This window comes from Rana temporaria, chromosome 1 (genome assembly GCF_905171775.1).
Source record: "Rana temporaria chromosome 1, aRanTem1.1, whole genome shotgun sequence".
NCBI lineage: Eukaryota > Metazoa > Chordata > Amphibia > Anura > Ranidae > Rana > Rana temporaria.
The window spans coordinates 411,909,958-411,923,107 of record NC_053489.1 but is presented as its reverse complement, the minus strand read 5'-3'; the positions used below and the strand labels follow the sequence as shown (position 1 = coordinate 411,923,107).

The following is a 13,150-nucleotide window of genomic DNA, read 5'->3' as shown; positions in this document are numbered from 1 at the left end:
TTTTGAGAAAAGGAAAAACCAGTTTTGCTTCTCTTTGAATTTGCAGTTAAAGGATAGAGGCCAGGATCTGCCCATTTACACATCCTGTTCTCTTCAGTTTAGGAATTTGTGTTGTGTTGTACTCATACGTGGCTTTCTTCAAGTCAAAGTCCTTTTTCGTAAAAAAAAAATAGATTACAAAGGAATCCTTCAGTTCCACTGAAGCAGCTATAGTAATCCAAGTTAAGTCCCTTTTTTCTGCTCAGAAAACCTGTATTTTTCAGATTAGTCCAGGCAGAGTACGCACTCTGTACTTACCTTTCAGTGCTCCAAAGGTGCACATGGTGTAAAAAAATAAATACAAAAATACCCCCAAAAAATTGAAACTTTTAGCCATAGGACAAAGTTTACACACCAAGGGCCAGATTCTTGTAGAATCTGCGGCGGCGTAGCGTAAGCCATTTACACTACGCCGCCGCAAATTACTGGAGCAAGTGCCGTATTCTCCAAGCACTTGCTCCATAATTTGCGTCGGCGTAGTGTAATTGGCCCAGCGTAAGGCCACGTAATTCAAAGGGGGCGGCTTGTATTTAAATTAAGCGTGCCCCGCGACGATCGAACTGCGCATGCGCCGGGCGGAAAAATAGCCCAGTGCGCATGCTCCAGCTCACAACGGAAAATGTCAATGACGCCGACGTGAGCGTCATTGACGTAAAGTCTTCTCCAGGCTGACACTCTTGCCTTTTCTTTGCCCCCCACCATTTTGGTCAGCCAACTGGAGCAAAGAATATACCCATGTTTCTAGGTATAGAGGAGCATACAACTTGTAAACCACAGGGCATGCCTTCCTTGTTCCCGGTGGCTGAATAGAGCCACGGGGAATGGAAGGTAGCAGAGTATGTGCTGTGGATGGGGAATTTTAAAGTGAGCCTGGGAAAGCGCAAGTTCGCGTTAAGCCTTTGATACCGTATGACCTTAATTTTAACTGTTGTTACCACCTCTAACCTAATTATTTATATTGACATTACCATGTTATTTCTTCAAGGCAAATGAAATTGAAAAAGAGTAACTCCGAAATGGAAAATATAAGTCTTGGTTCAGTGGAGAGCTTGGGGGAGTCTTTTAAGGGCACAAATGTGAGCAACTCAAATGTGAACATCAACGCCAGCTTCAGTACAGGTTCTTTGGACAGCTTGGATTCCAGGACATGCAGTGAAGGAGGTAAGCTTGTATTGTTGGCAACCAATAAAATGCTTGACAAGTGCTTGGTCTAAAATGCAGACCATATTATGGAGTAAGATTTTTTTCCATCCCTTTTAAATAATTTAATTGTCTGTCTCTAAGCCCTCCTTTAAAAAAAAGTGTTGGCTTAAGCTGTACGTTTTGTCACTGCTGCCTGTATTGCAGTGTGAAAAATGGAACACCTTTTCGGTCATCCATTGGAGCCATCAGTTTAAACCCTAATGTAATCTTAATGTCCTAGCTTCCAAAGGGTCAATGACCTCCACCATGTGTGGCGGCCTGGTTTTTGACCCCAGCATTGCATCCTCACACCTAGGCGTATATACGCCTGTAGCGCGACGCCGCAGCAGCCCCTGATACGCTGGAGGGGTGAGTTTACATTGTCGGCTATGGAGATGGTTCACATCTCCACGCCGAACGCCGAAACGCCTGAAGCCCAAAACAAGTCCCGGACCTTTTTTTCAGGCGGCTTTAGGCTTTCGGCCATAGCTGACAATGTTGTCACCCCTCCTGTGTATGTTACCGCGGCGTATTTTACCGCGGCAAATCTCGGGACAAAACGCTGCAATTTGTCGCGGCAAAATACGCCGCGGTAACATACGTCTAGGTGTGAATGCAGCCTAAGAATGTACCTTCTGTATTGAACTGTACTGTAATTGTGCTGTCCCCCATCTACATTGTAAAGCGTTGAGTAAACTATTTGCGATATATTAATCGTGTATAATAATAAGTGAAAGGGAACGTCATGTACTCCTCCCATAACCATAAGCACTGGGTATTTCTGGAATAATGAACCAAGTAGCAGTGTAGCACAGATGAGTATCGGTGGGTAGGAGAGGGGAGATGAGATTTCAAGAAAATCTGTCACTTTTTCTTGAATGTGCAGCTTACCAAGTACAGTGATTCAGTGAACGATGAATCCTAATTGATTACAGTAGGTTACTGCACCAGATACTTTTATATTTTAATTCTTTAGTGGCACCATGCTCAGTTATTGCTCAACATAGATTTGAATCACAGGGGAATCCAGGTACACACCATGTAAATCTATTGTCTGTTTAGTCCATCTGCAATTTATTTTTACAAAGGTAAAAATAAAATAAATAGTATAGATTATCTGGTGGGTGCGAGATCAAAAACATCAATTATTCAGGCAATACCATTGATGATTGTTCAACGGATCTGCAACACTTGCACTACCATGTGAATTGTATGATTGGCAAGCTTTCTGAGACATTTCTGCATTCACGTATTCAAAATCAAGATCAAGTATTCAGTTCAAGTGGTTTGACTTCACTGTCATCACTTGTTGAGGGTTAATGATTGGAGGGTGTTTAAAGCAAAGTCAGCCAAGTAACTACTATTTTCAATGGCAACATGCACATTCCCCTTGGTACAGATTTCCTTTAAATTGGAATAGAGAAAAGGCTTATTTGCAACACTGAAATGCTACTTGCCATTTGAGGAGTCGTTTATAAGATGGAATCTCTTAATACATTTTTACTCTGAGTTCTGTGACACAATTCTACATTACCCATGTTTCGCACTGTCTGAGCATGCAACATTCCTGAAAGGTAATCCCACACAGGCTATTTTTTTTTTTACAAGCATTGACATTACAATGTTTACAACATTACCTGTTTTGGACAGTTTAGACGTTGCACAACATTTAAGCCTTACCTGGCCATGCATGCTTTCTGCTCTAAAGGGATGTTCATTTATATTAAATCTCCGCTTTAAACACTCCTCGCCCCCTTACATGCCAGATTTGTATTTTTTTTTAGGGGGGGGGAGTGGGTACCTGGATTTGACAGGTACTTCCTGTGTATGTCATCTCCCCGCCTAGGCAACTACTACTTGGAGGAGACCTACTCGGGCACAAAGAGAACATACAAACTCCAGGCAGGTAGTGCCGTGGTTGGAAGACTAACCAACAAGCCTAGTGCTGCCAAGCTGCATAATGCTAATCTCAAGCCAAAACATTTTGGGATAGACTGAAGGAGGACTTCCATCAGGTTTTATTCCTGCCTAGGCCCCCTTTTGGGGAGAATGCCTTCCATCTTATGTCTCTATAACAAGAGGTCAAGAATAGAGAGGACATGAAGACACAGACCATAAAAACACTAGTGACCATTCCACATTCTAGTAATAAAAGTGTTTATCTTGCTCATATACCCTCTACAAAAAGATTTCCTGTCACTAGTGAAATCTTCCAATTGGTGGCATAGACAGAAATAAAGTCTCACAGAGGTTCTAAAATTGATCCATTCTGTCCATATTTATCAAAAGTTTTAGCTGGAATTGGGCTTTTTTTTTTCCTGCAGTTCCTATATCCAAGTCAGGGTAAGCTATGAACTGCAATTCCAGGACCTCAGAAGGCCAATCTGTTCATTAAAGCCTAATGCCTAGTAGACACGATCGGTTTTCCCGGCAGTCAAAAATCTGCCAGAAAAACCGAGGGGAAACCTCGGTTGCTTTTCCCCATGTACACATGGCCGGCCGTGTGTATGCTCCACTGCAGTAGTTCCCATAGGAAAACTGCCGGGAAAAAAAAAATGCAGAGAATCGCGTCAGGAAAAAAGTTATTTTAGCATGCAGTCGGGAAAACTGCTATGGAGCGTACACACGGCCGGTTTTCCCGACCAAAAACAAACATGGCACTTTTCCAGTCGGAAAAACGGTCGTGTATACGAGGCAGAAGTTTACAATTTTTTTTTTTTTTTTTAAATAAGAATAAGCACAAGGACATTGCTTTCCTTCAGCTAGATGTGTCCCTTGTGCTGCTGTGTTCCTCCTCTGATGCCCTCTCCCGCCACCATAAACTTCCATAGTGCCCAACTATGCCTGTCCTTTCCGTCCCCTCTTCCAATCATAGAAGCTACTACAACTAGTATTGCCTTCTATGAATGCCCTGTTATGAGCAGGATTGTTTTCATGCTGCATTCAATCTGCTGTCTTAAAAATGTTAAATGTAAAATAAACATTACAACTTTAGCATTCGTTATCATAATGCGACTGTGTATTATAACTTGAGCTAATGACCTTGCAAAAGTTTGTCCTATGGCCAAATTTTTTCTTTTTAAAAATGAAATCAGTATAGGTGATCTAATACTTCTTAGGGCGTATATAAACATTGTCTCATACCTGCCTATCTGTTGCGAAATGAGCAAAGTCCATCTGCTCTTTGCTGCCCTGAGTGTACATGAATGCCTGACTGCTGGAAGTTGCAATACAAATATGATAGGGCTTGTCTGGAGGGAGTGTTACTATGCAGAATTTTCAGTATTGCAGCCCTATACCTATGTGTACTTTAAAATGCATTTACCTGTTATGCCTTAATGGGATTGGTTTATATTGCAACCATCATTTTAATGGTGAAGTGCAAACTATCGTGGATTTATTGCTATTTTGAATGGGTCTCTTTCATCTCTTGCTTAGGTAAGTACCAGGTGCCACCTTCCCATAGTATACTGTATTCTTTGTGTTAGCCGGCTCAGGCTTTGACACCTGTCAGCCAGCCTTGTAAGCTACTTTTCTTCGGCTCTCCAGATAACGAAGAAGGTGAAAATCTTACTTTGTAAGGTTATGCAAGGGGGTAGCATTTAGAAGATCCTCTAAGCTTTGGTTAATTCTATTGCAACATCTGCCCTCTGCTCGGAAAAATGCTTAAAATAAAATAAGCTGCAAGATCAGTGTTCAACAAGCTGCCACTCCCTGCCTGTATTCAAAATCTGATTGCAATGAACCTCTTGTCACAAGGCAGCTATGGAATGTGTTTTGCTCTCCTTACCTGAGCAACGCAAACAAATGGATTGCTGTACTGGCACAAAGAAGTGTTTGCTAGCAGGTCTACTGATTTATCATCTACTGATAAGCTTACTAAAACTGTGCTGCTATAGTGAAACTCAGATTATTAGAAAGACATACAGTTTACATATTTTTAAGGTAAATTGTGTAAACGATCTTCTTTTATTTGATCCTGTCTGATCTGTTGGATAAATACAAACATGTCCATTTATTCTGTCACAAGTAATTTTAGCCAATAACTTTAATTTAGTTAGTGACTTAAGCCTGGTACACACTAGCAGTTTATTTTTTTTATTTTTTTTTTAATTCAACCCAGCGGGCAATGCAATGTTAGTACATCGATCTCCCCCTTTGGGCAATTGTGTTCTGACAGGGGGACTACCCCCTTGCCAGAACACACCGGTCAGCGATCGAATGCTGATCATAAAACCTCTTTCAGTTGTGCCCCTTAGACGCTGGACCAGCTGCTGTACACATGGGCCGAATGTCGTCCGGTTTCTATTGAACCGGCTGATACCACCTGATATTTGGCTGCTGTGCATGGGGCTTTACATTGCACAGCTATCACTAATGTATGTTTTACAGAATTCATGTGTGGAGAATGCCACAAGGGGGGCAACCCAAAGTTAAGGAAGTTGGGGCTAATTTGAAACACCTCTTACTGTAGAAGTAGCAAGTAGGTGGTACAGTGGTAAAAAAAATTAAAGCATATTAAAAGTTGTTGGTTGTTAACCCACGTGTATAACTTTATATAAGCCCCTCTGTGTCCTAATAACAAGTGCTCGCGTCTGTGTGTTTTCATTTAAAAAATGCCTCCTTTAGCGTATTTTACAGCGGTTCCTTGCAATTGCGTCACCGGCCGACTCTCTCCTCTGCCCGACTGACAGATGCAGTGGGCGGGGCCCAAAATTTCCCCACTGACATCAGCCAGAATGCGAGGAGAGAGCCGGTTGGTCACAGGATCGCGGGGGACTGCTGTGAAATCCGGTAAAGAAGGCATTTTTTTTAATGAAGCCGACAGTCGGGAGCACTTAGAGGGGCTTATATAAAGTTTTAACAGTTATGAGAGCGGAGGGGGAAGGCACTGACACAGGGGCAGACAGGCAGGGAGGGAGGAGGAGGACACATGAGCACAGAGGAGGACAGGAGGGCAGTGGATGACGGGAGGCACGTAAACTGACCATGGTGTCAGGGCTTAGCAGTCATTATAACCGTGGTCAGTTTACAGGGGGAGGGTATAGCCAGGCAGGATCAGCCAGGTGTTACAGGGGGCCAAATGGCACAAGAACACACTGTGCTGTATAAAGCCGCTATAACGACAAATTTAACCCATATAGAATTAACTGACTGTATGCGCAGAAAATCTCAGGTAGACAGAGTATACCAATGGCATACTCAGCCACATAGGTAGTGACGATCCCCATGCAAAACGTCATGGAAACAGAATAAAATAAAAACATGTAAACAGCAAAAAGATCTAATATGGGTCATTCAGTAGGACCCACACAGATCTAAAGTGCTTATTTGCATAGCACTATAACCTGCCAGTATCATATGCAAACATAAATATATCGATACACAAGGGAACTCAATGAGTATCCAATGGGATTCCCCAAACAAAAAAGAAAATTAAATCAAAATTCTGAGAAAATCACAATATTCCACACGATCCTCCTATATTGGACCCAAATGTCATGTGTGAATGCCGAAACACACACAAACACATCTATTTGGTAAAAAAAACAAAAACTCTCTTAAAATTAAATGAATACTCAGCCACTCGAGACTCACACCGAGTTTACAAAATGTTGGTAAACCTATATAAGCCAACACAAATCTAAAAAACCTGGAAGAGAGAGATTCTCCAAGCATTAGACGCCAGGAGGTCCAGTCCAATCCCCAAAGGTAAAATATAAATGGGAAATAAAATGAAAAATAAACAAATATATCGAACCAGGAAAAAATATTTCCTTGTTGGGATTTGCATACACTTCTTATCAATTATTGAGTTGAATGATTCTCTGAGTATATTATGTGGTCAAAAATTAAGAGGGGAACCAATTTGTTAAGTAACTTGTAACAACTGGTTATTTTCTAAAAGACCAACATTCAGATACTTTTTGTTTTTTGAGTTTTGCATTTGGAAGTTACACATTCAGTGAAATCATAGTAAATTAATCCTCTTTTTTTTTTTTCTTTTCGTAGGTCAGTCTTGTGAAATTATTAATTCACCATCAGTTTCCTCAAGCGGTGAGAAAAAACATTTTGCCCAAGTTTCTTTTTCTGTGGACTCTGGTATGGAAGCTCAACATGGACCTGTGCAGCCACCACCATTGCCCATAAAGAAGTCCATGAACAGGGCTATTTCAGCCCCCGATAACTCTGCCTGGGGACGGGCTTTTCCATCAAAAAATGGAGTTGGGCCCAAAAGTCCAAGACTCAATCAGAGCCAATCTGAAAACAATGTTTGTGGTGAAGAGTCTGCGTCACATGGCTATCCAATAAGTCCCGTGGAGAGGCATGTTATGTTTTCTTCTTCCGAATCCTTAGAACAATGCTGCAGAGGCAGTGGACACAGAAATGAGGTTAGAAATCGGAACTGTCTTCAGAGCCGAGGATCCCCAGCCCTTTCTACCTCTCAACTGAGCGTCTCCAGCCAAGCATCATCTGCATCAAGCCTGCAGCTCCACCATCTGCTTAGCAATATAGACAGCAAAGAAGGCATGTATGCTAAGCTTAGTGGCCTTTACGCCCAGTCTACAAGGCGCCTAATGAATAAATGTGAGGATTACTTCATGCAAAACCAAAAGAAGGAACTGCACTTCAACGAGACCAGTTGGTCACTCTTTAAGTTGGCAAGCAACAAGCCATGCTGCAGCGCTAGAGATGCTATTTATTATTGTGCGACATGTGCTAAGGACCCAGCAAATAACTATGCAGTCAAGGTAAATGTGACATGTTTACAATTAGCAAAAGTTCAAGCTTTTCTACCGATTTCAGCATTAGGCTGCATTCACACTTGAAGGAGTTGTAAAGGCAGAAGGTGTTTATCTTAATGCATTTTATGCATTAAGATAAAAAAAAACTTCTGTGTGTAGCAGCCTCCCCTGCCCCCCTAATTACTTACCTGAGCCCCATCTCTGTCCAGCGATGGCCACAAGTGTCTTACCATCCAAGACTCTCCTCCCGATTGACTAACTGACTTTGGCAGCCGAGGGAGGTAATGACACCACTGCTGTGTCCCAGCCAATCAGGGGAGAAGGGGGCCGGGGTGGGACTCCATAGCAAGCTGCTTGCTGTGGGGACACTCAACAGGAGGGATGGGCCAGCAGAGCAGAAGAGGGACCCGAGAAGAGGAGGATTCGGGCTGCTCTGTGCAAAACTAACTGCACAGAGGAGGTAAGTATAACGTTTGTGTTTTTTTTGTGTTTTTTTTACAATCACTTTAAAAATGGGTCTAAAAATGTTTGAAACATTTTGTTTATGTACTTTTTCGAGCTCCAGGCAACACTATGCTCAGGTGTGACCAGGCACATTTAAAAACCCTGGGATTTTTGGTGTTTGGTGTGAGCACATAACATGAGCAAAAAGCTGTTGGGGGAACGTCTCAGTAGAGCGCTTCATAGAATTTAAAGTGGAACTTCACTTAATCAATATTGATTATTTGTAATCCTTATGCTGCTAGCATTAGTATATGAATAGTAAAGTATATCATATTTACTTGTTGAAGAAATAAATCTTTTTTTTTTTTTTTTTTTTTTTTAATTACCTCCTGGTTTCCATGCCCAGGCAAATGATTTCATATATCCCAAGTGTCTTCAGGAGGGAAGGAGGGGCTTGCTGAGCTAAGAACACCCTCCTGTCTGTATGCCTGAGCTAAAAGCAGATGGATTCCAAAATAGTAAATGCTACATGAATAACCTGCCCTTGCCCATGATAGCTGCAGCCAGCAATGCTAGGGAGGTGTTTTTCAAAGTGAATTCTCATAAAAAAAAAAAAAGCATGGGAGACATGGATGGATGAGAGAGAGAGAAAGGGAGAGAGAAAGGGAGAGAGAAAGGGAGAGAGAGAGAGAGTTTTTTTGCTTTACGTGGCTAGATAGATTAGTCTTAGAATGTGGCTGGCAGAATATTTGGAGTTAGTTAATTTTTGACTGAACTTCCACTTTTAAATCTTTATCTTTTTAATAAATTGCTTCATCTATTGACATTGCATTAAAAAGGCCAGAATCCATCCAAAGTCAAGGATTCTAATTTAGAATGATTATGCTTTGCATTCTGTATAACAAAAGATTTTACATGTGATTAAATGAAAACTAAAATGCTGTAAGAAATGATCTGCTGTATCCCAAATCAGAACGATAAAAGCTTTTGTGTTAAATTCTAGGGTTTACTAGCATTAATTTTGCCACAATAGAGATAATTATGCTTTAAACGCAAGGGAACATTATCTGGCCACTGCCTAGGAAATTTTTTGCAAATGGCTCAAATGAGTCTGTAAAATGCATTATTTTAAAATGAAAACTGACCTTTTCCCATGTGCTACGTTTAGCTGCACTTTAATCATGAGATTATTGGCATCAGTTAATAAAGAAGTATAATAAGTATAGAAGTTGGGCATTGACCCATAGTGCCCAACTAACTGCATTATCTAGCCAGGACTGTTGAAATATGCTTTATAACTGGCAAACTGAATTTGCGCTATCCCATTATTCTTGACCTGGTAAATTTGTATCGGTTCTCATTTATATCGGTTATATTAAAAGACTCTTTAACTGGCTTCTGAATTATGTATGTATTTGTACATCCCATCTGCTAATCCTTCTGGCAAAATATTTTATTTAGTATTTCTCTTGTGTTTTAATTTTCAGATGTGTAGAGCAGAAGACACAAATACTCCGCTAAACAGCAACCTATCACTACCTGTACACTTCAATATACAGCAAGACTGTGGACATTTTCTTGCCACCGTTCCTTCGAGTTTATTACGTCCACCAGATGCACCCAGGGGCTGTCCAAATAGTGATACGTCTCAGGCTTCCGCCACATCGAGTGAGGAAGACTGTGTGGTAGTCATTACTCGAGAAGTGCCTTATTGCACAGCTGCAGACTTTGTTCGGGAATCTGTGTCCAGCCATAAAACTCAGCCAGAAATTTATGAACGACAGGTTTGCCTTTTGTTACTACAACTCTGCAACGGTCTGGAGCACTTGAAGGAACATGCCATTATTCACCGAGACCTTTGCTTAGATAACTTGCTGCTAGCCCACTTTCAAACCACACCTGATAAGATTAAAGATGGCAAGTATATTCCAAGACTTATCGTCAGCAACTTTTCCAAAGCCAAGCAGAGACCTGGATCTGAAGACTCCAAAGTCAAAAAGGATAAAACCAGGCTGGCACCTGAGATCATGGCTGCCTCCCAGTACAAAAAGTTTGATGAGTTCCAGACAGGGATTCTTATTTATGAACTTCTCCACCAGTCCAACCCATTCGAGGTCCGCACAAGTCTTCATGAGCATGAGTATAGCCAGAAGGACTTGCCACCTCTTAAAAACCTATCCGTATATTCTCGTGGGCTACAGCATCTTGCACATTTGTTGTTAGAAGCTGATCCAATCAAACGTATACGCATTTCAGAAGCCAAGCGTGTCCTTCAGTGTCTGTTGTGGGGACCAAGGAAGGACTTGACTGACCAGCCATTTAGCCACGAGGAAGCTTTGCATTGTGCCCTTCAGAACTGGATTGATATGAAGAGAGCTCTCCTGATGATGAAATTTGCAGAGCGAGCTTTGGAACCAGAGCATAACATTTCACTGGAGGATTGGCTCTGCTGTCAGTACTTGGCATCTGCTGATCCATGCTACCTTTACAAAACACTGAAACTTATTAAACTTGTTACATAATGGAAACCAGATAACGGAATCCGTCTGCAATTTGGTTACAGCAAGGCTAACAGTGGGTTGTAGAACAATTCATTTTTGGCCTTGGAGTAGAATCTGTTTCTCTGCTTTATGTTGGGTATGATGCCATTACAAAGCTGTAGGGTCTCTTACTGTTTATTATGAGAAACATGCTGGGAATGTTCCATAAAGTATTTTGTTGGTGATGAATGACTTGTGTATCTGCTGGAGTAAAATGGAAAAAATAACAGATTACTAATATAAAAGTCAACCTATATGAGATTTATTGGTGACATTTCTAGATAATTTTGTGAATTTTCAGGAAGTTATTCGAAGTTAGGATAACTGAGAAATTCGGTAGGGGTTCTACACAAACCTGACCTACTGTCTAGTTTTTTTCATTGCAATCTCCTTCTATGTAACTGCTCCCCTGACTCGCATGCTTTTGGAAGGATGTTCATTTAGGCAATAGGCTGTAGCTACACATAAAGTCATAACACTGTTTAAAATAATTGCTTTGTTCGTTGAAAGTGTGGAAACATTTCTGTGTATTTTTTTGTGTAGATTAGTTTGTTTTTAGGCTCGGTTATCCTTTACAGCAGGGGTGTCAAACTAAATTTCATAGTGGGCCGCATTATGGTTGCCCTCAAAAGGGCCGGTTGTATCTGTAAGATTAGATGTCCAGAGCATCCCCTCCCCTTACAATAGATGTCAAGAGCCACACCACCATCAGACGTTGAGTCCCCCACTCTCCCTTACATCACAGTGCACCCCCCTTTCCTTATGCTGCTGGGAGAAGCTGGATCGATTGCTTGAAAGCAGAAAGTAAGGGTCTGAAGGAGGACCAGAGGAGGGCTGGAGCTCTCCTGCAGCTGCAGGAGAGGGGTAAGAGGGACATGAAATGGCCTGGAGGGCCGGATTCAGCCAGCCGGCCTTGTGTTTGATACCTGTGCTTTACAGTTTACACACATTAACAGTCATTGCATACCTCTTGGTAGCTGATACGCCTACTGTAGCACCATCCAGGGCACCTGCATTTGCCCTAGTAGTGGGATTAAGGCCTGCTTTTAGTTAAATAAATAAACCATAGAAGTTTTAACATATTATTCTATGATTTAACATCCAAATGTTTGCAATTTATGCAGGTGTTTGAATTGTCAGTTTGTTTTACATATTTCATATCTTTACTTTCTGCAACTGACATGTGCCAGATTCTTCAAACAGTATTTTAGAATAACCGTTTATTGGAAATGGCAAATGTTTGCACGTATATATTCATCCAACATTTATTGGTGTCCATTTTCATAAACCAAGGTAGCCCTCTTCTACAATGGCACTGTTTCTCTCTGGCTGGCTGTCTGACCTACACCACAGCTATACATAATTTTGGATAAGGACACATAAGACACTGGCTTAGTAGGCACTAAAATTATTTATTATCAGCCAAATCTTTTTACAATTTGTACTTTCCATGTATTTTGAGATTTATTCTTTTATATGCAAGTTGTTAATCTGTGCCTCTGTACCTTTACAGCTAACACTGTAGGTTTCGCTTAAGCATTTCTCATATTTTATTCATTGGGTGGTCATGTTGTATAAAGAAGGAAATACCACTAAAAAGTCCCTGTGAATGGCCTATAATTTTTGTTCAGATAATAGGAAAAAAAACTCTACCTTTTTTTTTTTATATATAAAAAAAATCCAAGTATTTGTAATTAGCGGCCTTTAAATACACCAATCAACGGAAAGGTAAGTATAAAAAAAGCCTAAAAAAAACTCTTGGCTGAAAGTGAACCTATAGCAACAGTCACTTTAAGTCACAAGTCCGCCATCTCTATATTTAATTTCTAGTGTATATTACATGGACTTTATTAATTTAGTGCATATCAATAGCAGGTCACCAGTTTGTTTCACAAATTTTCTCTTTAATTTATAAACAACTAATTTAAATCTGTTCTTTTCTACCCACAAATGTGATTGCTTTAAGGCTTATTTACACTTTGCCATAGAGGCGTGTTTCGTCAAAGTACGCTTTACGGCAGTGCACGTTAATGCACATTACATGCTTTGTCTTGTGTGGTGCCATTCTTTTGGAATGGCATCGTAACACACTAGGGTAACTTGAATTTGAATAGGCTACTTTAACGCAATGCTCAAGAACAGCGAAATGTAAATTGGCCCTTGAGGTGCTCACATTAGCCTAATATCTATATTGCTGTG

General features: G+C 40.9%; 1 protein-coding gene across 2 annotated transcripts in view; it reads left to right on the top strand.

The window, feature by feature from the left end:
• PRAG1 (PEAK1 related, kinase-activating pseudokinase 1) overlaps positions 1–11,593 on the top strand; it is a 47,912-nt gene extending 36,319 nt beyond the window's left edge. For both annotated transcript variants that reach the window (XM_040324619.1, XM_040324628.1), the window contains exons 4-6: positions 1,025–1,200; positions 7,234–7,973; positions 9,899–11,593. In XM_040324619.1, coding sequence (XP_040180553.1) covers positions 1,025–1,200; positions 7,234–7,973; positions 9,899–10,933 — 1,951 coding nt within the window. In that variant the 3' untranslated portion in view covers positions 10,934–11,593. The remainder of the gene's footprint in view (positions 1–1,024; positions 1,201–7,233; positions 7,974–9,898) is intronic.
• Positions 11,594–13,150: the final 1,557 nt, after the last annotated feature.